At 35.1% G+C, this 25,034-nt stretch overlaps 1 protein-coding gene across 1 annotated transcript in view; it reads left to right on the forward strand.

Annotated features, from left to right (window-relative positions):
* The window catches only part of ABCA13 (ATP binding cassette subfamily A member 13), a 151,039-nt gene that overhangs the window by 110,054 nt on the left and 15,951 nt on the right, over positions 1-25,034 (forward strand). Inside the window, exons 36-41 of the mRNA XM_083855604.1 lie at positions 753-1,006; positions 1,311-1,503; positions 2,763-2,872; positions 12,539-12,689; positions 20,139-20,273; positions 22,402-22,505. Of these exons, the coding sequence (XP_083711730.1) occupies positions 753-1,006; positions 1,311-1,503; positions 2,763-2,872; positions 12,539-12,689; positions 20,139-20,273; positions 22,402-22,505 (947 nt within the window). The remainder of the gene's footprint in view (positions 1-752; positions 1,007-1,310; positions 1,504-2,762; positions 2,873-12,538; positions 12,690-20,138; positions 20,274-22,401; positions 22,506-25,034) is intronic.

The raw sequence follows: 25,034 nt of genomic DNA on the forward strand, positions 1-25,034 counted from the left end.
CTACCATCTTGAATTTTAACTTGTCTATAACCCAAAAAGGCATGCTGTAATAATGGAAAAACAGTGTTAATTGAAACTTTGACATTTTCTAGACCATTAAGTTTTAATTGGCACATAATGGGAGCTGTTCTGGTCCATTAAATAGATTATATGCATTGTAAAATGTGTTTGAATAATATTGACATAAGAGATAAGCTGCATATTCCTAGGATCACTAAGGCACTGTATGAATAGTAATTTATACAATGCATTCTCACTCCATGTATGTAATTTTAATTAGACATAATGGTATTTAAACAACTTGATGGAAAGGAGTTCCAAAATGACTATGACTCTCTATTCATGTACAGGTCAATAACTTTATGTTTGAAGTCAAATCTGGATTATGTGCCATGCAAATGTGTAAGCAAATTCAGTATTCACTTGGGTTTAAGTTGACGATTTAGATTCAGTAGTATTCAAATATTAAAATGTTAAGGAAATAGAAGAATCATGGCTACATGTGTTTTGATACCCTCTGTGAACTTCAACTAAGAGTAGAATGCCATGGCTGTAGAAAGTCTAAAATGCAATATGATATAAACTCTGTCCCCAAAATAGTTCACAATGTGCACTGTAGAATTCAGTTTACCGTGATCGAGATTTGAATGCAGTATCCAGTTTTGCAAGAGTGCTCATTAGGCTGTTGGAGAAAACTAATTTTTTTTCCTTTTTTCTTTGTTCTCCTTCATCCTTGCCATGTCTTAATACAGAGTTTTCAGAGCATCTACAATATCCTCAAATGGGCATTCATCATATTCCCACAATTCTGCCTTGGCCAGGGTTTAATAGAGCTTTCGTACAATCAGATCAAGTTTGACCTGACCAGGAACTTTGGAATAGATTCTTACGTGAGCCCTTTTGAGATGGATTTCCTGGGGTGGATTTTTGTGGAAATGTCCCTTCAGGGAACACTACTACTTCTTCTACGTCTTTTCCTTCATTGGGATCTCCTCTGGAAAACAAGGTGTGTTATCATTTGTATTCTTCAAATACAAATGTGGGCACTTCTTCTTTGTGGGCACTGAACTAATGTTTTGAGAAAGAAAATGGTGTGTTTCTTTGAACAACTGAAGAGAAATCCTTATGCTAGCATGGTGTACCTGAATTAATGCAAACTACATAAAAAATACAAGTAGGTGTTTCCCCTTGGTTTCTAATGAGAATTGATCACCAAGTACTAAAGTATTACGACCAGGAAAAGAAGAGTTATGCAGAGCACAGCAGTGACCAATTTCCCATGTATCACTTATTATCATCCTCTGTTGTAGTGGTCATTGCTCATTTAATGGCATGGACAGCCCTTCAGAAGATGTCGATGTAGAAATGGAGCGACAGAGACTCTTCGGTGGAAGAACTGGTAATGATGTCCTACTTCTCTACAACCTCAGGAAGTGTTATGGAGGTTTCAGTAAGAAGAATACAGCTGTGGAAAACATAAGCTTGGGCATACCAAGGGGAGAGGTAAAGGGGACCTTCTTTCCCCCTTTTATAAAGTAACACTTTATTCTGAGCAATTATTGAGACATACTCAATGTGTCTACAGTGAAAGGTCTGTAGATAGCAGCAGAAAAGTTTCAGTTGTAGTAATTTCTGAAAATCAATAACTGGATAAAAGAAGAAATTCTGGTGGTGGTGAAGAAGCAACTGTTCATTTATTTTCGGTTAAACATTCATCAGTCTTAATATTTTTTTTACTTCTTGCTTATCTTTACCAAATTACTGTTTTAGACTAACATAAAAAGCAAGTAAGGTAGCACAGCAGTTAAATGTTCAAAGAGAAAACAGAATACCCAACTCAATAACAAACTATGGTCTTAATCTTGAATTTGTTACCACAGCACACTTTTAGTTCCCATGCTGAAATCATCACAATACGTTTGAATATAGCATATACAAATAAACTATTTCAATAAATTAAAATTTAGTGCTGAACATCTTTGTGTTTGAGGGCTTTATTCATTATTTGGATGGTTTGGGGAATTACAGATATTAATTTCTGAACTACTAAGGAAAAAAATAATTTCTTGGTTGCTAATATAAAATTAGAAGATCTCAGAAGCTTACACATGGCAGCACAGGTGCAGTGATGTCCTGCTGCTTACTGATCAGCTGTTGGGTGACTGAGGTAACCACAAGGATGCTATTGTTGATTAAAGCCTATCAATAAATTTAAAAATTTAATGAAAAAAGTATTTCAAAATCATAAATGGCTATGTGTAGACTTAATATGAATCCTATCATAGCTTAAACGTTAAATCATTGCAGCTAGGGGCCTGAAATAAGAGTTCAAAATGAGTGTGTCTCTTGGATGTTTGGTGTTCACTTGTACAGAGTGAAGCAGCCCATGAGCAGCTTGGAAAAGTTGACTCTAGGGACTGATATACAAGGTTTGCAACTGACCCCTAAAATCCTTCTGTTCAAATGTAACATTTACTAATAATATGGAAAAATAATGAGTTTAATTGTTGAGCAGGGTTTTAAGGGAGGGCTAGAATCCCAAATAAGTCACTTTTAGTAATTAGGGGTAATCAAGATATGATATATATGGGTTTTTTAAACTGATTTTCTGTGGGAAAGGGAATTTGCTCACACATTATATCCATATACAGTTTCTTACAGGCATAAAATAGGAAATGTGGAAAGGGGAAAAATTTGCAGGGCTAATATTTCTTATTTTTTTTCACATGGCATATTGATTTTTTTTTTAATATCTCTGGTAGTGTTTTGGACTCCTGGGAACAAATGGAGCTGGGAAAAGCACAACATTTAAGATGCTGACTGGAGATATCATCCCATCTGCAGGACGTGCTGTTATCAGGACTCCTACTGGGTAAATAACACAGGGTTTGATCAGAATACTGCTAATTGATAATGCACATGATGAAAGACTCAGCATGTCTTCAGTCCTTTATACTGTACTCTAGGGACCTATTTTGTTCCCTTTTAAATGTATATTGCTTTGTTGCTGTTAAGTCTCTGTGGAAAAGCATTTTAGCATTATTTAATTCTGTTTGAAAGCTCCGTTAATTGAGAATAAACTTGTCTGGTAGCAAAAGAGAAACTCTAAGAAGACTTAACATACATCCTTTTAAATTTTTTTAAAAAATCTTAACATATGTTAAAATCTTAGCATATGTTAGAAGTACTGCACTGAAAGTTTTCCAGACTTAGGCAGATGAGAGTGCTTCAAGTGGGTAATTTGCTAATATTTTCTTACACTTATGTACTTCAGAGTCATTAAATAATTACTTGATCAATATGCTATGTGATTAGGATAAGAGCTATTGTTGGTGAGATTTATCATTCTGATGGAGTGATAAATGAATAATGGACTTTGGAATAGATGTAACCCATACTTTTCATTTTTCCCAGCAAAATTGGAGGGGAAAGAAAGTTATTTTTTCAGTCAGTAGTAAATACATATATACACACATATAAATAGATTTGGGGTTCTTTTCTTTTCCTAGATGATGTGCATTTCAAAATATTTTTTGGAAAAGGATAGGTCAGGAGTTTAATTAAGAGATTTTTAAAGAAAGAATGTTTGAATTTTCAAAATGGCAAGTTACATTTCCTTGGTTTAGAAATCAAATGCCTTCATAGGTCAGTATTTCCTTACTTCTTTACAGGGATAATGATCATCAGATTTAACTTCAAAGAAAAAGTAGCTTCAGTCATTGCAAAATGTAGTTTTCTGGAAAATTTGCAATGGACAATTGCAATTTCACCACTATCAAACATAATTTTACTTTAGTGTGTTTTTTCATTATCTTTCATAGCAAGTCATAAAAAAAATGTTGGTAATAAAGCAGAAATTATTTAAAAAACCAAACAGATTTTGGGAAAGTTATGCTTAAGAGAAGAAGTGGTGTGAGTGAGACTTTAAAATGGTTAGAGAGAATGGTTCATTTATAATGAGATTTGGAGAAGTAAAAATATCTGTAATTTTTTTTTTAATATAAAGTATTGCCATCAGGACATTTAAACTGCCATGTTTTCTTTAAATTCTAAAAAGTATTTTTCTGTAGATTTTAGTGGGACTTGCCTTAGGTCCCACCTGTGCATTCATGGATCACATATGGCTGTCCCTGCGCAATGTGGTTCCCAGGTCAGTATTTAGGCAAATGATTTCATCTGGTGTGACAATTCCAAAATTTTAACATCTACTTGAAAGCAAATATAAATTTAAAACATTAGACACTTACTTAGTATGTTTGCTGACTACCATGTATTTTTTTAGAACCCCCTAAAATAATTAAAAAAAATAAATTACAAAACAATTCAACAATGCCAGGATTCCTTTTATCAGCTGTGTTGTTACGTACCTGTATTTAAACAGATAAAAATACTTCTGAGGTCAACTTTAGTGTGCTACTGACTTTTGACAGTAGGCTAAATGCTGTCCCTGGACATTGTGCATGTCACTTTCATTTCCTATGCTGTGTTTCATAAATCCAATATGAAAGCACATATTAAGATGCAATGTTATTTACCACATACTAAAATATAGGTAATGAAATTTGGCACATTTAGGAGGCTTGAGAGAAAGCCTTAGACAACTGAATTTCAGTGTACAAAGTACCCTTGACAACATTAATTATCACCTTGTATTATGATGATGTCAATCGAGTTTATGGATTTTTTGCGTTTATGGGGGTTGAAGTGAGTGTAAATCCCATATTCCCAAGTTTTCAAAACCCAACGCTCATTCAAGAAGGCAACCTTAAGGAAGAGCTGCTATTATAGAGCAGCTAAACTTAGAGAAATAAACAATTTGAGGCTGTGAGAAGAAATTTATGTCCCTCCTGACTTTGTTCATACTTTGGAAACTGCTGTTGAGCAGATCATGGTGCATTGTGTTGCTGTACTACTGAAAATCACTAAGAGGCAAGTTTTCTGGCTCTTCCAGAGGTGAGATGGTAACCACAACAGGTCTGGAGAATCATTCCTCAGCAGCTAAGGATGACTGATTGCAGGGAATTTTAGGTGGATTGATTTGTGTTTATGACTCAGATAAATGAAGGAAGTGGGATATTATGGTAAAGAAGGCTTCTCCTTTTCTTATTCTGGTAGTGTACTCAGAAGCTTGGTGTTCTGGGCACAGAGACTGCAGTCAGCAGAAGAAAGCAGCTGCTGATCACAGCTGCAGAAGATTTCTTGGTCAGCAGAACTAGATTTTTTACATGCAGGAGAGTCCATAAAAACATTACCTCTGACACCTGTTCCTGATGAATAATGCACTTAGATGTATATCCCACTTCTTTTGGGTTTGACTGGAAAGAACACATCTTTTGTCCTCTGTCACCATGAAAGGACTAGAAACTGTAATCTGATGGATTCCTTACAAAATCATAAAACAATTTGGGTTGGAAAGGACCTTTAAGATCATGTATCCAACCCCCCTCCACGGGCAGGGACACTTTCCACTAGACCAGCTTAATCAAAACTACATCTAACCTTGAACACTTCCAGGGATGTGGCATCCATAGTTTCTCAACCTCTTCCTGTGACTCACCACTCTCACAGTAAAGAATTTCTTCTTAATGTCTAATCTAGCCCTACCTTGATGATACATTCTTCATGATCAAATAATTAAATATAATAGTATGTAAAATTACTATTGTAAACATTGGAGAACCTAACTGATTTTATTCCATGCAGGAAATCCTTTATTTGTAACCATTTCCACTTCCTTGAATAACTATACTTGAAAATTTCTGGTTTAAAAAACAAATTTAAAAACAAAGAAACCAAACAAATTGATACTAAATTTAAAATGAAGTCAGGAGTGTCTTTTTGAGGCAGGTGCACTGATAATGGCCTTGAATTTTGTTGGACAGCTACTGCGTCTTGGAACGACAGAGATTGTAGAAATGGAAGATGGGATTTTTCAAAGGTGTAAGTTGAATTCCAAGTAGAATTTTTGAAAGGTCATCCTAAAACATCTAGGAAGTGCAGAGGTTTATAGAGAAAGAACCCCACACATTAATAATCAACTTGTGTTCAAAGAATTGCTGCTATAATCTCAAAGAAATTTAAAAGATATACCTCTGAGGAGGAACTTTCTTTTTAAAATGGCATAAGAGCAGATTCACAATATCTTCAAGTACTTTTAAAAGATTTGTTGGCCTCTAGGTTGGTTGTTTGCTGAATGCCTAATACCCCAAAAATACCCCCCACAAACAAATGAACAAACAAAACCAAAAAAATAAAACAAAACAAAACAAAAAAGGAGCTTATTCCTAAGAGTCTGAGAGAGATCTGTGTCTCTTTTCATAACAAAAGCTAATAAAATCCACAGAAGCTAGGTATTATATATGTTAGTTTTCAGTATCACTGGGATTCATAAGTCAGGGTATCATTAAGTGGGAATGTTTTCTAAATACTAGAGCTGACTTCATCTTTTCTGCAAATTGCTTTTTCCTGGCCTTCTTTGGTGGGAAATGATTTTGGGGGAAGGAAGCCTTCTGATCTGTTTTAATTGCGGTTTTCTCTTTTTGATACACTACAAATTAAGTAGATATTTTAAATGCACTATGTTCCTGAACTTTATATCCTACAATTTGTGTGACCAAGGCATATTTGTAGTATACAAGCTGAGCAGTCCAAAAAACCCTGGGGTTTTTAAAATTTTCATATCCCTCTGCAGAAAATGTTTTGGGCAACTTATACAACCTTTGCAGGCCCATTTTATTTGTTACTGTTATGTGATTAAAGGAGTCCAGTGAGAGAAATAATAGGAATTTATCACCAATCACAGCTAATCTTGTGAAGATAATGTCTTTCACAGGGGATTTTACTTTTTTACTCTTTGCTGTATCTCATTAATATTGCTGTTATCAGTGACATATCCATGCAAATGAAACAGAGAAGTAATTAGCTTCTAGAGAGTGTGTCTCCATATTAGAGATGTTTGCCACTCCAATATTGAAGAGTGCCAAAGGAAAAAGCAGCATTGAAACAATTACTTCAGAAGGCTTGGAAACAAAATAGTGATAGCAAAGTACCAGCAGAACCTTTCATGAGGGCAGAAATACCAAAAGCAAAAAGGGTAATTGCTAGAAAGTAGATTATTTTAATAGCATTTGTGTACTTTTATTCAGAAAGTATGGCTTTATAAGACATTAAGAGACCAACAGGCTTTTAAAGAGTTGTGAAGCTTAAATGTGTTTAATAATTAACTGCACGGTCTGCTTGACAATTAGAAGAGTTCTTCATGTTCTCTGTAGCACAGCTGTTGTTCTGCAAGAGTAAAAATGGACTAAAATTATCTCATGCTTGGCTCTACTGCCATAACTAGATTGCCACCAATGTGGGAGCTGTCTAAATGAAAGGTTGTGTATGAAACTGTAAACATTTTTGTAGTTACTTTTTCTGTCAAACAACTTGAAGAAGTAAGGTCTGCATTAAATATGTACAAAGAAAAGCTGACGCTTAACAAAGTGGTATAACAAAGGAGAACAAAGCGAGTCTTCATAGTCTTTGAATGTCTGCTGGGCTAATGTAGCAGAGGATATTGTACATCTGTTCCACTTTTTTGTGTTTGTGTGTACTTTGGCCAAGCTTGTTTTCTTCCCCTTCCTATACTTGTGTTTAAATGCTCTTTAGTGACTCTGTCATAAAACCTCTCTCAAGTGAGGAGAGCTAAACACAGCTTTGAAGAGAAAGTGTCAAAATCCTTTTAACCATCATGGCAAGGTCAATGTAAAATAATGAATAATGCGACTGGTGATTGTTTGCCTTTTTGTGCCCTCTATTTTGCAATCTTTTCTTTTGTACTTTGCTGAATAGAGATGACTTTAAGTTCATACTTAGAGTGTAGTGGGATGCATATACAAAAAAATAGATAAACCAGATGACATCTTGTTCATAAGTTGTCCCATCAAGGACTGAAGCATTTGGCAGTCTTCTTTGTGTAATTAATTTATCTCCCATGAATTTCCATCTTCCTTCTGCACAGAGATCCTCCATGACAGCAATTCCCCATCCTATTTGAATTGTGTCAGTTGTCTCAGCTGTTGGATTACAAAGTCATAAGACCAAAGAACTGCTCTACAAAGAGAGAAAAATAAAATATTTCTTTATAGCTAGAACTTCAACTCTTTTGATAGGTATGATATTCAGCCTGATAAATAATTAAAAATGTAGTTCAAATAGCTCAACTTGAAAGGAAGAATAAATTTACATCAATATAATGGCTGAAATGGCTGTTTTTACACTGTATATCAGTATAATTAGTCTAATTATACTGAAGCTATAGTTACATTAATTACATTTTAACCTTGATTTTTTTGTAATGTTAATTGAGCATTAGTATGCACTGAATTGAATGTGCAGTTATGACTACAATGAAATGTCTAAGTACTTTTGTAATTTGTAAATTTATATTTCATTTTGACTAATTAATGGAATTTATCTCTCTGCAGAAGCAGATATATATGTATGGGGTATTGTAAGTACCAAATATATCACTGCATTTAATTGCATTCAAAACTGCAGAAAAAGCATATAATAGTGAAACAAAGTGCACAGTGGAGCCAAAAGCAAAGTAATTTTTCCAAAACCAGCCATAAGACAGATATCAAGGGTACTAAGTTATCTCTGGAAACCCAACACTGAAGTTTACCTTTGAATGCCAGCCTAAAACCACCTATAAGCTGTGTTGGTGGTAACCATTGTAACAAACAAGTTCCAAATCTAGTTCTGCAGTAGCCACTCTGGCCTTCTGGAAACTGCAGGTCAGGTTTATACAGGAGAAGGAAACAGGTTTTTGTCCAAGATCATATTCTCTCATCCCAGTGGTTTTGTTGCTCTTCAGTGTCAGCAAAGGCTTTTGGACCAGAGTTCCCCATGCCAGCCCATATAACCTGTAATCAGATTGCAGGGCTTTCTTTAAGCACTCAGAATATATAGATTAATGGTAAAAGCCTTGAGATGGTCAATGGAGGAACAACTTTGAATCAAAAATGTTCAATACTCTGATTTTAGTTTGTGATCCCAGTATTTTGAAAGTCTGGCAAGTTTCTTTCCTCAATAATACAAAACTATGAGATGAGGAAAGTTTTATTGAGTCCTGGATGTTTTCTCAGCATGTCTTGCACCAAAATATCATGATTCTCACCAAAGTACTTAGACAGGGATGGAATAAAAAATCCTCCATACTTCAAGTGCAATAGACTCCACTGTTTTTTTTTGAGGATGCCAGATGTTCTGTTGACCATTTCTAAAGGAGTTCTAGAAGTGCAATTCTGCAACTTTACGACTATATTTAAAATATAAAGATTTCTGGAAATATTCTGGTGATGTCATTTGTTGCAGCTGTTCACTCTAAAGGAAAACTTAACTAATGAGGGGAAGTATTGACTGAGCATAAGGATGTAGTCTAAAAATGAAGGAGAAAAATGAAGGAGAAAATGCTTTATGTCTTAACTTGATCAAACGATTTAATCAAAAATTACAAACAGAATTTAAAGTACACTGTGTATAAAGGTACAGAAAGTTGTGTATTAGTGTAAAAGCCTGTTTTCCTCCCTATAGTTTTTAGATATTACACAAGATTTGATTGTGTCTACTGTATTATGGACAAAAGCCTGAGAGGGGTTGGAATCCATAGCTACATGTTCTTTCTCTCTATTTATAAAATGAACTGTCTTTTTCCTCCTGTATGCCTTGTTTTTAATGCGAATAGTCAAGTAAAAAATTCTGGCATCCTAATAATAATAGGGCAAAAAATAAACAGCTGTTTTTCTTTAGCTCGAGAAAAAAAAAATCAGCCTTTTGCTGCATGCTAATCTATATTTCAGAAAATATTAAAAAGTATATTTCTAAATTGATTCTGGTAATAGCATATATGATGATGTTTGTTAAGGAAGAAAAGGATTATAATCGGTTTAATGCATTGAATAAAAAATGAAAAAAAGGGAAAAGTACTTGCAGTATATAATTTACTGAGAAGATTTTCTGGTATCATGCCATCACTACTTTAAATGTCCATTTAATTAGACTCATAAAAATTAAATCTGAGAGATTAACTGAATTTCAAGGAAAATCAATTTCCTAAGATGGGAGCTTGTTTTCTGCTGTACAATACATACCATAATTAAAAATTATAATGTATTTTTCTTTAATCTATTTTCTTTTTATATTTTTTATATCTTCAGAAAAAGCTTAGGACCTCGCTAAACAAAACTGAATGATAATATCCAGAATTTTGATTTGGAAATCTGCTCTGTGATGTTGAGGGAAGAAGAGGCATTATACTGCACATATATATTAAAACCATCTGATTAAAAGCTAAGAATCCTAATATGCTTTTTAATTATTTTTTTGGTCTTCTGGTTGGATTGTTTTTGATTTGACAGATACAGAGATGAGGGGGAGGAGTAAGGTGGAAAGGTCTGTAAGTTCTTTAGTGAATACAGTAGAATCTCTGGTTAATGGGAAGTCTTGAAGTGTTCGGGGTCAGCACTAATGGATAAAGTTGCAAAGTAAGGGACCAAACTGAGTAAGAATATTAAATGATGCATTCTCACTTTGCCCTCACTTCATGAAAGCTAAAGGTCAGTGTGTGGGATACTGTTCAGCTAAGACTGAGTGCTTTTCATGGGCAGAGCACTAGAACCCTGTATGTACAATTAACACTGAGGACACTTTTTATTTCCTGATGCAAATTGAATAAGGATACTCTAATATAGTTCTAGCTAAGAACTTTAGATTTCTGTTGTTTTTCTGCAGCTGTCCATATTTAACTTTTTGTTCTTCATTGTACGGGCCCATTGCAGACAAGATGTTTCTGTCCAGCTAAAAGGTTCATGCAGAGTAAACGTCCCTGAAATTACCCCTGGGTGTGATTTGTTCTCTTCTCACTGAACTTGGCACATTACCAAAAGCCCAGTATTTTGTTTCTCAAAAGAGCAGCTGTACCAAAAGAAAACCTTGTGCATGAATCTTCCTAGCAAAACAAACCTCAGACAGATCTCCTTATATTCGACAGCATCTAGATAATATTTCACTGTGAATAGTATTTTGCCATGTTAGAATTACTAAATAATGAATCCACTGCTTCTGACTGGTTATGCAAAAAGATCAGCATTATTCAGTCCATATCTTATGGTAAAGATGACTATAGAAAAAGGATTTAATTTGCCATAGGTAAGGTTGGAAACCGCTACAGTAAAAATCCTGTATATACTTCATTGAAAATGTCCTATAAGTGGATATAAATTAATGAGGAACACTTCTGTTATCCTCTTTCCCCGATCACTCTTCTACCTTTTGCTAACTTATTGTTTAGAGAGGTGTCTACAGGCTGATAACTTATGTAGCACCATCCAAACCAACCAAGATACCATGATTTTATATCTTTGCCATTAAGAGCAAAGGACCGTTCTAATTAGTCCACAGAAGGTTTGTCATAATCATGTTAATTTATCATTTGAAAGCATTAAAATATATTTTCATGGTGGTTCATTATGCAAAATGCAGAATTTTTTCTCCCCAGACTCCTGAATCTTGTTAACAGGAGATACATATTTATATTTTCACTAGTGCTGGTATTTGTAGATCCTGCAGTTAATGCATTTACTTTGTGTCTAAATGATTAATCATATATTTAATTCTTTTAATCAGAAATGTAGAAAACCACTAAGAGGAAAAACATTCTGTTACTCAGGATCTTTTGAAAACTTTTTTCTTTGAAAGCTCAGACTTTTTTATTATTAAGTGTCTTCATTTTGACAGGTTTTTCTGTACATGTAAATCAGCATCATTGAGTATTGAATTAGATGTTGGAATAAATAGGAATAGATTTAGTGTCATTATGGGTAATGAGACACCCTTGCAATCAAGCTTGCTTCTTAGCAATGAATGTAATTTCAACTAATGCTGTAGAGCTACAAAGTGAAGGCCAAAGTATCTTAAATCAGGATAATGTTATACTTTTTCCTGAATTGTCTTTCAAGTTACTAGGCTTTAATATCCTGTGTTTTGTTTTGTTTAGAGAATGTGCGCATGCGTACGTATGGGCACAGACACACAAAGAATACACAGCAACATTTCCCTCTCTCTCAAGTCTTTCTTCTTCAATATTTAATGAAATTCATATGAATACAATACTGTATATAGTATAACATCCCATATGAGCAACGTATGGTTTGAAATGTGTCTCCCTAGAGCAGGTACTACTAAAAAGATAAGTAAAACTGGTGAGCATTAATTGTCATGGACATCTCTTCTTCATGTGTTGGTCTGTTGACCTTGACACACACACTGTCACAACAGTGACATACTGGTGGCTATGCTAACCCAAAAGGGACAAAAAGTGTGCATTTTGTGTGGGTGGTGCTGCAGTAAGTAACCATGGCAAAGAGATTCAAACTCCTTTATCTGCAAAACTGAGGTTGTGTGTGTTTGTCTTGTATCCCAAGGGTGGAATCCAGGGCCATGGGATTTGTTAAGCAACATTCAAATCTTTTTCTTTGTCATTTTGTTTAAACAGGTCTGAAATGGATATACTCTCTGCTAGCTCTGAAGGTATTCTTATTGGATATTGTCCACAGCAAGATGCCCTGGATGAGCTTTTAACGGGTTGGGAGCATCTTTATTATTACTGCACACTGCGTGGAATTCCAAAGCAGGATATCCATAAGGTAACTATCCAAAACAGATTTGAAGAGGGAGCTATTGCCAGCTGGACTGTGGGGTTTATAGAACTATTGTACCTTTTTAACTTGAGAAGTTATCTAATATTTCATCTTAACAACTTTAGTAATAAGGTTTTTCATTACCACAATTTTATTTAAATAATGTGGATTTTTTCTGTCCATTATGTCTGCTCAAAACACAATAACATCACTGCAGATAGTAAAAAAACATTATTGCAAATGACATCTCAGGCACCAAAACCCTAAAATAAATTAAATTTATGGATGGTTCAGTACCTTCACTATCACACTTAAAGGACTATGAGAGAACATCACTCAGTTTTGAGTCTTGTACCTCTGAAAAACTCTTTTCTTCAGAGATACAATTTAACTTTGAAGGAACTAAAAATTGATGTATGATTCTGTAAAAATAAATTAAACACCTGGACTCTGGGATAGGAGTTGTCAGCATTCTGCTGTTTTAAACTTCACAAGATGGGAGCAGTCTCTTAAATGCTCCAGCTGCCACACAAAGCTCGGGATTGTCCAAGGAAAATAGGCTGAAGAAAATACTTTGAGAGCTTACTAGCATAGAAGTTGACAGTATCTGGGAATATCACTGTGAGCTCTTGGATTTACAGATACAGGTGTAGCAGTGCTGATCAGTAGACTGGGCTCTTTTTTTCTGTAATGAAGCAATCAGTCACCCAATACCAGCAATCAAGTACAAAATGGATATGGTGTAAAATATTGGGGGGGCTTCTGAATCAGCAGATGGAAGTTTACAATATGACCTGACTTGAGCTGCTCAGTATTTTCTGCTTAATTGCATCTCTATTAACATGAGAATACTGTAGTGTGATATGAAATTGGTATCTGTCAATTCTTGCTGCATAGATTGGTCTGAAGTAGTAGCTATTCCTCTAGCACTGCCCTCCTAACCTCCAGAATACTGCCTGCTATTTTCCTTTCATTTTTCCAGAAGCAAAACTGCAGGAACTGAATTTTTTTTTTTTTTTTTTTTTTTTTTTTTTTTTTTTTTTTTTTTTTTTTTGACTACCCAGAATTTTTCTGTTGCCTCTGGATCTAATAAGTGGTTTGCAACCAGTTCCTTGACTGTGTGTGAGAGGACTGCTTTCTGCTTCTTTGAAGCCTGTTTTCTTTTTCCACAGAAGATAGATGCTATTTCAGAAAAAACTATGATGCCTGTGAGGGACATTGAGTAGTTATCAGGACAGGCAATATTTAGAATTTTTGCTCTCCTAAGCTGATCATTTGGGTAGTTCTGGATGAAAGCCTGGGGAAAATAAGTGATTCTTGCAAGTCCTTGCCCCTTGTCTTGGGCAGTATTCATTGTCCAGGAGAAAGCCTAGACTTTTACCTTTTTTAATAGCACATTACTTGCACACTGCTCAGAAATTATCATAACAGTCTTTTGTTTGATTGTTTACCCTTCATAAATTATTGGTACTAATTTTTTTTCAGCAGAGTACTAGCAGAGTACTGAAAACTTGCATATATTTTCCTCAATCCAGAAGAAATATATTAAGAGATGGTTGCTATTGCACTAAAGCCCTCAACTATAATTACCTGTTTTCTCCATGAAGTGACATGTCCTCCATAGTGGTTAAGAAAGAGTTCTTTAAGTGCTATGGTATGTCACATACATGTCCCTCTTTAAAGGGATGAAAATCATTCATTTAGATAGGAGTTATGATTACTGTGTGTACTGAGAGAAGACAAATGTTAACATTCTTGGACCTCAGATGATCTAGGTATAGGCTTAGACTATTCTTTATAGTCAGCCTTCCGTGCCTTAGAATCACATTTGTGAAAGAGAGATCATTCTTCCTTTCAGTTGTCTTAAATTTTTGTCTGCATAGATTGCAGAGCAGACTTCGCTGCCATATGCTTGCGATCAAGGCATCAAAGCACTCCTGCAAATAATATTTAGCTGCTCTGGTTTGCTTCCATCAAAAACTGAAATGCAGCTATCTCTGAGGAAAACAAATGTTTTTGTCAGCACACCCTTCTGACTGTGTGGCACTGCTGTCAAGCACTCAACAGCTGCTGTGCTTCAACTCAGAAATGGCTCGTGCCTGGAGAAAGTGAGCATTCTATCTGCCTATAAAGAAAATAAGGCTTTGGAATGCTTTAGAGGAGCAGCTGTATGGAAACGTAAGCTGTTATTTTCTCATTATTCCCTCCTGCCTATGATCAGCACTCCAAGCTTGCCTCTGAATATTTACCAGTGGCTAATTACACTAATATGCACAGACACATATGTTCTAGAGAGTACATTGGTTTGATAAGAAAAGAAACATACATTCACTTTTTTTTCAAGAAATTGGTGAGCAGGCAGGTGACTTACAGGTTGTGTTGCTGCTGAAGTTGTCTATTAAAGCACTAACTTCAAGGACCAAATCCATTGCTAGACAGATTTATCAGCAGCAGGAGTTAAGTGCCTGACATAAAGTTGAGTGCACTTAATGTTCCAAAACAGTAATTAAATGAATGGGAAAGGAGGAGAAAAAAGGGTCATTTACTATCAATGTTAAGCTTCTCATGTAATGTGAAGTTTTGTTATACTTCGCAGATCGACTCTGAAAATTTTCTTTTTGCTCAAAATTGGAAAAATTAGAGTAAAGCTTTTAGAAAGATTCTGATTAAGCATAGTACTTTTAATTTTTATTTCTTTAATATATCAATTTCTTAGATCTCAATTTGTTCCAAGATACAGCACTCAGTTTGTTAAAAAATTAAAATTATTAGCACAGCATCAAATGGCATCCCTCATTAGCAATAAAACTTCTGTTGTAAATCTCAAAAGAAGCTTTATCAGATATTCTGTGATAACTTTTTTTGGAATGTAAGTATGCTTTCTCTTTTCATTAAGTCTCCAGGAAGATTTTGCTCTGATTCTAGAATCTCAATGATTTCTCATGTTAAATTCTATAGGTGTTGGAAATGGGAATCTGTAAATTCATTCATTGTTTGTATGTTTACTTATTTGGACCCCAAGCAGAATTAGTGTGTATAGTTTTAAAAGATTGTGGGATAAAAAATATTGTTCCCCAGAAACTTCACCATGGGTATACACTATCCAAATGTAAGAAATCTAACAATTCTGAGTTTACTTGAAGGCCAAATAAATATTGTTTCATATGGAATTGATGAATGATTTCTATTTAGGATGTTCAAACTGCACTATATCCATTTACTCAGAACCTGACACTTTGAGTTACTGCTTTGGACATATAAAGTTATTTTTCAGATGATTCTAGAATTCAATCCATGTTTATTATCATTTATAATGGGTATGATACACATTTTCAGCATTGGGTCAGATTTGGTTTATGAGGATTTGTTTAAATAAATAGCAAGAAGATATGCATTTTATTTATTGTGTCAGCTATGATAAAAACTAATACACTGATGGATACAACATTTCAAGTCAAGATAGAAACACTATGATGTTTCTAGTCTTGGAATAGATTGAGTCTTCACTAATTCCAAGTTTTTCTGGAAGCCACACAGACTGAGAGTCCTTAACACCACTTAATTTTTTCCTTGAATATTAGAGGCAATTTCTAAAGGCAGTGAAAAGCCATAGGCATCTGTGGTTACATAATCACTGCTTTTCAGTGGGATGGGTGTGCCTCTTAGTTCCCTGGTGGATGGAGGAGGCCATGCTTGTTTTGGGAGACCATGCCCACAGATATTGTCATGTGTGCAAAAAGTTGAGTTATCTTATAGCCTCTTCTGGAATGAATGTTTTCTTTAGGAACTCCACAAAATATTGGATTTTGCTTAGATGCCCTAGATTGAAGAGCCCATTCCAATGTCTCTTCTAAACCTAGGTGGGCTAGCCCAAATTAATTTTGAGGCAAAATCTTTCACTAAATATATTATAATTGATGAGAAAAAAAGTAAATAGTTTTAAGAAATATTGGAAAATAGGGAAATATTTGGTGATAGATGGGAAGTCTGTTATAATTTTTACTGCTGGTGTAGGGAGGAAGGAAGGAAAAAGTTTAAATACATTATTACAGCCATGAATCCACATTAAATATTTTCATGGTTCAAGTGTGTTTACAATGTATATTTGCACATAACTGTAGCTTTTGATTTGGCCTCAATCTTACGAACTTGCTAAATAAATTGATGTATATCCTCACTCTGCTGCTGAAGGTCATTGAAATATTATTCAAATAGAGCATCATGGTGAATATGACAAGGAGGGAGAGAAGGTGCTTTTGCATATATCTCACTTTCACTACAGGAAGAAAACCATTAGAACTGTAATTCTCTGGCATAAATGTGTGTATGAAGAAGATTGATCACATGCTCAATTCTGACTTTCATTTAAAGTATTTTAAGATGGATTTTTGTATTTTTTTTACAATGTACTATGATGCATACCACTGGCTATACAGACAAATGAAGTTATAATGGAAATATTTAGGTTCCTCTACAAAATAGTAATATATGGTAACATATATGGATATATATGTAATAGATACCTAATATGTAATATTTCTGATTACATTCAAATTACTGTTTTGTTGTTGCTTAGGTTAATATTGATGAAGCTGAAACATTACTGGAAATTCTTATAATATGCATTAAAGAAAAAAGTCTGGGGTCATCTTTTTAAAGAAGATTGACCCTTATATTTTTATATTTGCTGAGCCATAGTCTGCAAAGCTCTTTTGAAATGAAAGAGTTGAGGAAGGTGTCAAGGATATGAGACTCTTTTAGGTGGAACTGGGAAATATTAGGAATAAGAAAGTTGGCCCTTCCTTCTGCCTTTATGTTGCTGATGTGAATCAGCTCCAAATCAGTTCTAATTTGATATGTTTTGCACCAAATGAGCATATCTAGATATCAGGCCAGATTGTATTGTATGTGCACTGTGATGATCTGCAAGGTTTATCTTGGAAGCACTCCACTTTTAAAGCAGCAGCAAAGCGAGTACTATGAAACGATTCCCACCCCTCCCTTTTTACCTATTTAGCTTTTAAACCTTTTCTTGAAAAATTTCTATAGCAGGATGCTTTCCAGGCTTTATCTCCTTTCATGAAACATGAGATTGTGTAGTCATGCTGAATGCTTGAGCACACACCAGGGGGAGGAGGATTCTGTGTGAGGAATTACAAATCTTGCAAAGTTAGTTCTTTTTAATGTTGCTCCCTACAAAGAGCTTTATGTTCATACCTGAAATGATTGAATTTCCTTGGGGGCTACTGACTACAAGAAGACCCATCTAACTTGAATAGTTACTTTCTTCTCTCTCTGGCACTGTTCCTTCACCTTCTAAATTCTTCCCCATACAGAATTCATTGTCTCTTTTAAAAGGAGGCATTTTGCTGACTTTAGATGACACTTCAAAGCAATCTTAGAAAGAGTGGTTCTAGTCATAGCTAAAGGATAGTTTTGACTATCCTCATGACACATTTCGGCTATGATGCATAGTCCTCTCTTGATTATTTTTTAATAACTCTTGAAGCTTATTGTAGTTTAAAACATATATTTGGTGTAATCATGGAATTGAATATTTTTTCACTTTCTGGTCTTAAACTCTTATGGCCTTTTCTGTGTAATTTGCATGATTGTTGGTGAATATATAGGAGTATAATCCTTTAGTCACTACCATTCATGCATTCCCAGTGGTAGCAGTTGAGTCAGTTTTGTAGACAGGATAAGCTGTCTACCCTATTCTTTAGAAGACTTGACTTTGTGTATTGCTTTTGTATATAATGAGACCTTTATTTGGAAGTGAAAACAACTACATATCAAAAAAAAGTTCAGCTATTTTATCTTAGAACATAGCTTAGATGATTAACCATTTTTAAAGCCACAGCTATAATCTCTAATTGGAAGTGAATTACTGTGAGGTGACTTTGATATAGTAGAAGGTTTATGCTGTGGCTAGTTTAGCAGTTGTTATGATTAATTTAAACCTCTCTGCATCTAACGTAGACAGAGCAATATTTCTGAAATGTGGCTTTTGTATGAGAACATTTAGTGCTTTCAGGTTAAAGATACATCCAGGTACCCCAAACACAGTGTGTATGGGTACCAGTCCAAGGATCATCACAAGAATACTGTAGATTCTCACCGCTGCTTCATTGTTTCATCTTACAGACAACTTGCTCTCAGAGATGTCTCTTACTTTTATAAGAATCACTTGAAAAATCTTGCTGAAAGTGTCATGAATGTCTTGATCATTTCCAAAGGTGTTTGCATAATACTTAGGTGTTTTCCTATAGAAAATATTATTATGCTTGTGGCAGTTTGTCTATGATGGATAGTGAATATTAATTCTCAATATTGTTCATTGATTTTTTTTTTCTATTGGACTTTTGAATTAATTGGAGACGACTATCTGATATGATTAAGCCTTCAAGTCCCTCCTTGCTTTTTGCTGAAGGAATACAGAGGAAGCAAAGAGAATGAACCATACTGCTGGGGGCGCTCTGGCAGTTAATGTTGGGCAATAAGACCACCATGCAACTCCTTGTTTTACAAGAGTCTTCCAGCTGTCCTACACACAGGCAGAATACTCCCTTGCTTTGTAACAAAGTTGATCACTCCTTGATGACACAACCCCCCAGGGGTCTATGCCAAACACATGCAGCTCTGCAGGGTGCATTTGGCACCAGCAAGTAGAAAAGTTGCTGCTGTGTCCCTCATGGTTTTGAGCAATATCTCCTTGGACAGTCTAGCAGTAGTAGTTGATACAGATGGATTAAGATTATTGCTACATTTCATATTCTCTAGCACCAGTATTTTAGGGAGTCTTGTATGTCAGAACTGTCTCTGACAGGGAAAAGAGGAAAGGCCATAAGGGACAGCATGAGTGTTGTCTCCAGCTGTGCTCACATGCCTTCTCAGCTTGCTCAGATCATACATTCTTGTTAAAGCAATTAAAACCAATCCAGCTAGGATCAAATTACCCCTCTCGGTTATTACAAAGGTTTTATTAATTTAATCCTGTTACATTTTGTCTTAAAGAAACTCTAAATTCACAACTGTGACTTGCTTTCCTGACATTTTCACCTTTTTTTTGTAGCTGATGGAGAATTTTTTTCACTTGAATTTTCAGTTATTTATGTATTTGATCAAATAAATAGTGGAGAATAAGTTGAAATGAGACATTTTAGATCATTGATCCATGGACACAAACCATGTACAAATGACTATGCTAAGCAGTGACAAAGCCAGATTTTTATATGAGAAAATCCTGATCATTTTTGAAGAATGAAGAGGCTCCAGAGCACCTTTTTGTCTGTGCTTAAGATTCAAAAATAATAATATGCAGCAAGTGCGGGTAAATAAAGAAACAGAATATACATTTTCTTAACATGCATGAACAGAATGTTCTTTCAATCTGTGTGCAAATGCTACCTAATCTGGCTCATCTTTGTTGGCCTTCAAATTTGCAAACCACAGGTTTCAGAGGACCTTGTTAACCGGTTACACCTCAACGCCCATGTTGACAAACTGGTGAGAACCTACAGTGCTGGCACAAAAAGGAAACTCTCTACTGCTGTGGCTTTAGTTGGTAAACCCCAAATACTTTTACTGGTGAGTAAAAGCAATATAGTGCTTATGAAAAATGGGTTGCATTGAATTTTGTCGTCTTGTATGTTGCTCTGAAGAAAATCAGGTAGTTTCCTGATCAGTCAGGGAGTAATTGATACAGAGATGTACAAGTTTCTTCTTTGTTCTGCCATATGAATTACTTTAATTTTATTCTCCAGTGCTCACAAAAATAGAAAGTGAAATTGTTTTTTTTATCCTATTTTTTTTCTTCCTTGGAGCAAATGGATGATCAGGGAAAAAAAAGCCCCCAACATAAATACAATCATAGTATTCCGTGGTCCAAATACATGTTTAATTGACCCATATTCTTTCAGGATACTCCTAATTCTTGCTTAGTTGTATTTATTTCATAAATCTGGCTAGTTCTTACATTTTGTTGCATTCACAAGTCACACAATCAAGTAATGCTTATTATTAATTATATTAATTTGAATTACTTATCCCAAGTTGTTTTGGTTTTTGCATACTACTGCCCATTTAGGCCTGGTGCTGCCCACTCCAGTGTAAACAATGCCTTTTGTATTGAAGATCAGGGAGCTCAGCAAAGCTTTGAGAATTGCACCATTATGACAATACATTCTCTTTCATACTATTGCCAATTGTTTCACTAGAAAACATTGGACATTAGTTTCTTATAACTTGGCTGGGAAGAGTTCAATAGTAATAGCAATAAACCTTTCAAAACAGTCAGGGGTAGGAAAGCAGCTCCTCAGAGTTGAGGGGGAAACCAGGACATCCAGGAAGAGACTGCAGGCTAAGTTAAACCAGATAAAATTGATGTTCTCTGGGGTTCATGTTTCAGAAGATCAGACACATTTTGCTCCCTATAACTTCCTACCATTGCTTCACTTCTAAGCGAAGATATTTTGTTTGCATTTTATGCTTTAACTGACCCTAGTTCAGCTAGTAAAAGGAGGAGATTATCTTAAATCAGTGTTTTTTCCTGATCTTAGGAAATGCTCCAACTGGTTTTGAGTGTCTTTATGACAGTGTACCACTGCAAGTATCCATTTCAGTCTACTTCTTGCTGCAGGGCACAGAGTGTTGCAAATAGAATGAAAAGAGGAAAGAAAGATATCCAAACATGTCAAGTTCTTTAAAACATTTGTTGTCTTTAGAAAGCTAGCAGATTTTAAAGGAGTTTTTCAGTATTTAAAAAGGAAGGTTTTTTATTATTATTTTGTCTGAAAGCAAAGACACCAACATAAACTACTGAATCTGCTTCTAAATTGCATCCAGGATCAAAGCTATTAATTTGAGCAGTATTGTGGGTTGCTTTATGTTTATTGCTTTTTATGTTTTCTTTGTTAGCAATCCACAGATAATGGGAGACTGAACTGAATTTTTTAACCTCTGACATGGGTAGTGAAGCACTAAAATTAGCTTCAAACTGGATGTTTTGTGTGCTTTGTTTCTTGAAAACTTTACTTCAAGGTTTCAGTTGGGATTCTTTCCTGAAAATACTTAGGCCAAAGCCATATCTGACTAACAGGTGCTGACACTCCCCATGGAATTCCACTGGATAAAAAGCAACTGGAAGAGTTTCCTTCTTCCTAGGTTGTAGTAACAGAGACTGGATTTGTCAATCAAATATAATTGTTTCCGTTTCCGTGAGTGGATGAAGTAAAAATTTGATTTAGTGAGGAAAGCAGGAATAGATAAGAAGGGGAAATGTAGATTTTGTAGCAGCACATCTTGCAAACCGCTTGCAAGTCTCTCTTATAAAAAAGAGTATATGTATATAATTAAACAGATATAGTATAATAAATACTTATAACTATATATATATGATATATATAAATTTATATATGATAAGCATTTATATATACAAATAGGTTACATTTAAATATTGTTTATATATATATATGTATATATATATACATATGTATATATACTAAAATGTGCTTTCCATAAATTTAGACATTAAACTGTATGTGTTAAAGCAAAACATTGATCAGGGTGTCACTTAAGTGAGCCTCTGAATATATGACATTTAAATAGACAAATATATGACTTTATTGTGAATTGTGTTAATTATTCATCCTGGGCAGAACCTGTGTTGCACTTTTTCCATGCTGCTGTGTCATTGCCATTTTCCTTTTTCCTGTAGGATGAGCCCAGCTCTGGAATGGATCCCTGCTCTAAACGGTACCTTTGGAAAGCTATCCTGAAGGAAGTTCAGGATGGCTGTGCAGCTGTGCTGACGTCCCACAGGTAAGACCCTTATCCCAGCAGACATCCTCTTCCTGTGCTGCAGAGGAGTATATTTTGAAGACATGCTCATTGTGCTGTGAAACACAGATTAAGTCTTGAAATCTTATGGTAATTCCTTCCTATTCATGAGAAAGGAACCTATTAAATCCCAAATATTTTTCATATTTAATTTTTGAAGAATAGAGTGTTGCTCAAGGGGCTGCAGGCACAGCAAAGGTGATGTAACTGATTCTTCTTTTTCCATGCTCTTTTTATTCACTGTTGCAGTGTATCTTCTTGCTTGGAACATCAGGTTACTTTTTTGTATCTGGCTACCTTAAAAATCCTTACAAAATGAGGTGTGAGGGAAAAACTTGATTTTATTAAGCTTCTGGTTTGCATCAGTGTATGAAAAGAGTAAACCATAGCATCCTGAAGATGGATGCATCAGCTATTCTCTTATGCATTACTGAAAATCATAGGAGACCCCATCCTCTTAGAAGAGTCCATCTACATTAAATATCTTGTCAGTTCTCTGATATGTTCCCTGGTATATTGGTTTAATGGAGGAAACATCTATACTGTTTTGTAACATCTATAGTGAAATGAAATAAATAAAGTGCTCCCTTAGGTTATATATATATATATAGTATGCATAGTTATATATAAAATGTCTTTAAATGAGAGAGATCATGAAAACATGTCCAGAGAAGACAAAAATCAAAAGAGCAATGAAACATTTGGCCAAATGAGATTTGATGTTTAAATGAATTAATAAAGGAATGTGACCAAATTCCCTCCAATGTTTTCTATTTTTAAGGTTTTTTTAGACATTCTTAAAATGTATTTGTTGTCCCAGTCCATTGTATTTGTTGTCCCAGTCCATTACTGATGGAAATATTCTCAAAAAAGTTTCTAGTGTTTTATTTATGGAAGCTGAATTTTGAAAAACGTGTACCTGTGTTTGATGGCCAAGTACTTACCAGCACACTCATTTAGGGAACATGGTTATGCATTGTGAATTCAGCTCAGTGATTTTCAGGAAAAAATATGCTTTGGCTTTTCAGTCCAGATTAAGAACCTTTAGTTGTCAAACACCAGCTAAAAAGAAAAGACCTGTAATCTCATTACTAATATGATGTAAACAAAAACCCAAACAAAATCCATCAAATTGTACTAACTACACATTTAGCTCTACAAATGAATGACTTGAAACAGAAAATAAATGCAGTGATACTGTCGACTTTGTTGTGCCAGGGTGAAGAAAGGAGAAATTATTTTATACTTATACTATCTATACTATTTTCTGAAGGCTACTGGGGCTTTGAGATTATTTATTGTATAACTACAGGAATTTTACATATGAAGTGAACTTTCATATATGTCAGCAAATACACGTGTAAGGTACAGAGAGGGTTTGCTGTATAAAAATCAGGTTTTGAGGACAGTTTACCTACTTTTCAGAGACAATTTTTTACTTACATTTCAGAGACAAAGATTCTGTTTTAACTGAGGAGGAGTGAGGCTCTTGTCCCTAGAGCCCTAATTTTTTGTCATTTTGCCACAGCTGGGGAGCATTATGCCAAGGGGAGCATTAGGAGTTACTCAGTGAATTTCCTGATTTGTGGGAAGATGTGTCAGCCCTCTCTCTGTCTCAGGCACAGCAATTTGGCAGTTCTCACCACAGCCCTGTCATATTATAAAGAAACTGTTCCTGGGGCAGTACTTAATTGCCAATGTTTGTTCAGTCAAAGCACTTTGATTTGAACTGGCCCATGGCTGAAGCACACAAGACATCTCTTGTTTAGCTGCATCAGAAGGGTGTGGGAGAGCACACAGCAAATTGTAGGAGCACCAAACATCTTTGAGTCCTCTTTGAGATGATGGATGTGTCCTGACTGGTTCCTTGTGTCTAAAGTGCTTCTTTGAAAGAGCTGTTCACACAATTCTGCATAATATGTAGGGTAGCAGCACATCTGTGGTAAGTTTTACAAGTCAAAGCTATTATTTATCATCTGAAGCAGTCACGTCTAGGAGGACCCTGCTTTTCTAGTCAGATACATTTCCATTTCCTAAATTCTGTTTGGATTGTAGTGTTTTGGATCTTCTTCTCTCTGGCAGTCAGGCTGAAGATAACTTTTTTTCAAGGCCATGTACTATGCAAAAGAAAGGCTTTCATTCTTTTCCCTTTATCCTTTAGCTCAGAATAATCATGAACAGTTATTAAAGTTAATAATAGAGTTCATGACTCACTCATGGCATTCCTGAGACTGCTTATGAGGCATCTGCCTGTGGTAATGATGCCTTTATATTCTGACCAGAATTGTCCAATTAGTCACGGACTAAAAATACAAATAATGGTTTAAGGCTCTCTTCTAGCTGTCATGTGGTAAGAACTCTTGGTATTACCTGATGAGGTTTCAACTTTGTTATCCTTTGAAGCCAAAGGTTTTTGTGCACCTGGTTTTTGTGCACCTGTTTTTTGTGCAGCTGTCCAGATTCTTCCACTTTAACTAAAGTTAGGTATAAACGGTGTTTACACTACTAATT

This window comes from Zosterops lateralis, assembly GCF_965231275.1.
Source record: "Zosterops lateralis genome assembly, chromosome: 1".
In the NCBI taxonomy this organism is placed as follows: domain Eukaryota; kingdom Metazoa; phylum Chordata; class Aves; order Passeriformes; family Zosteropidae; genus Zosterops; species Zosterops lateralis.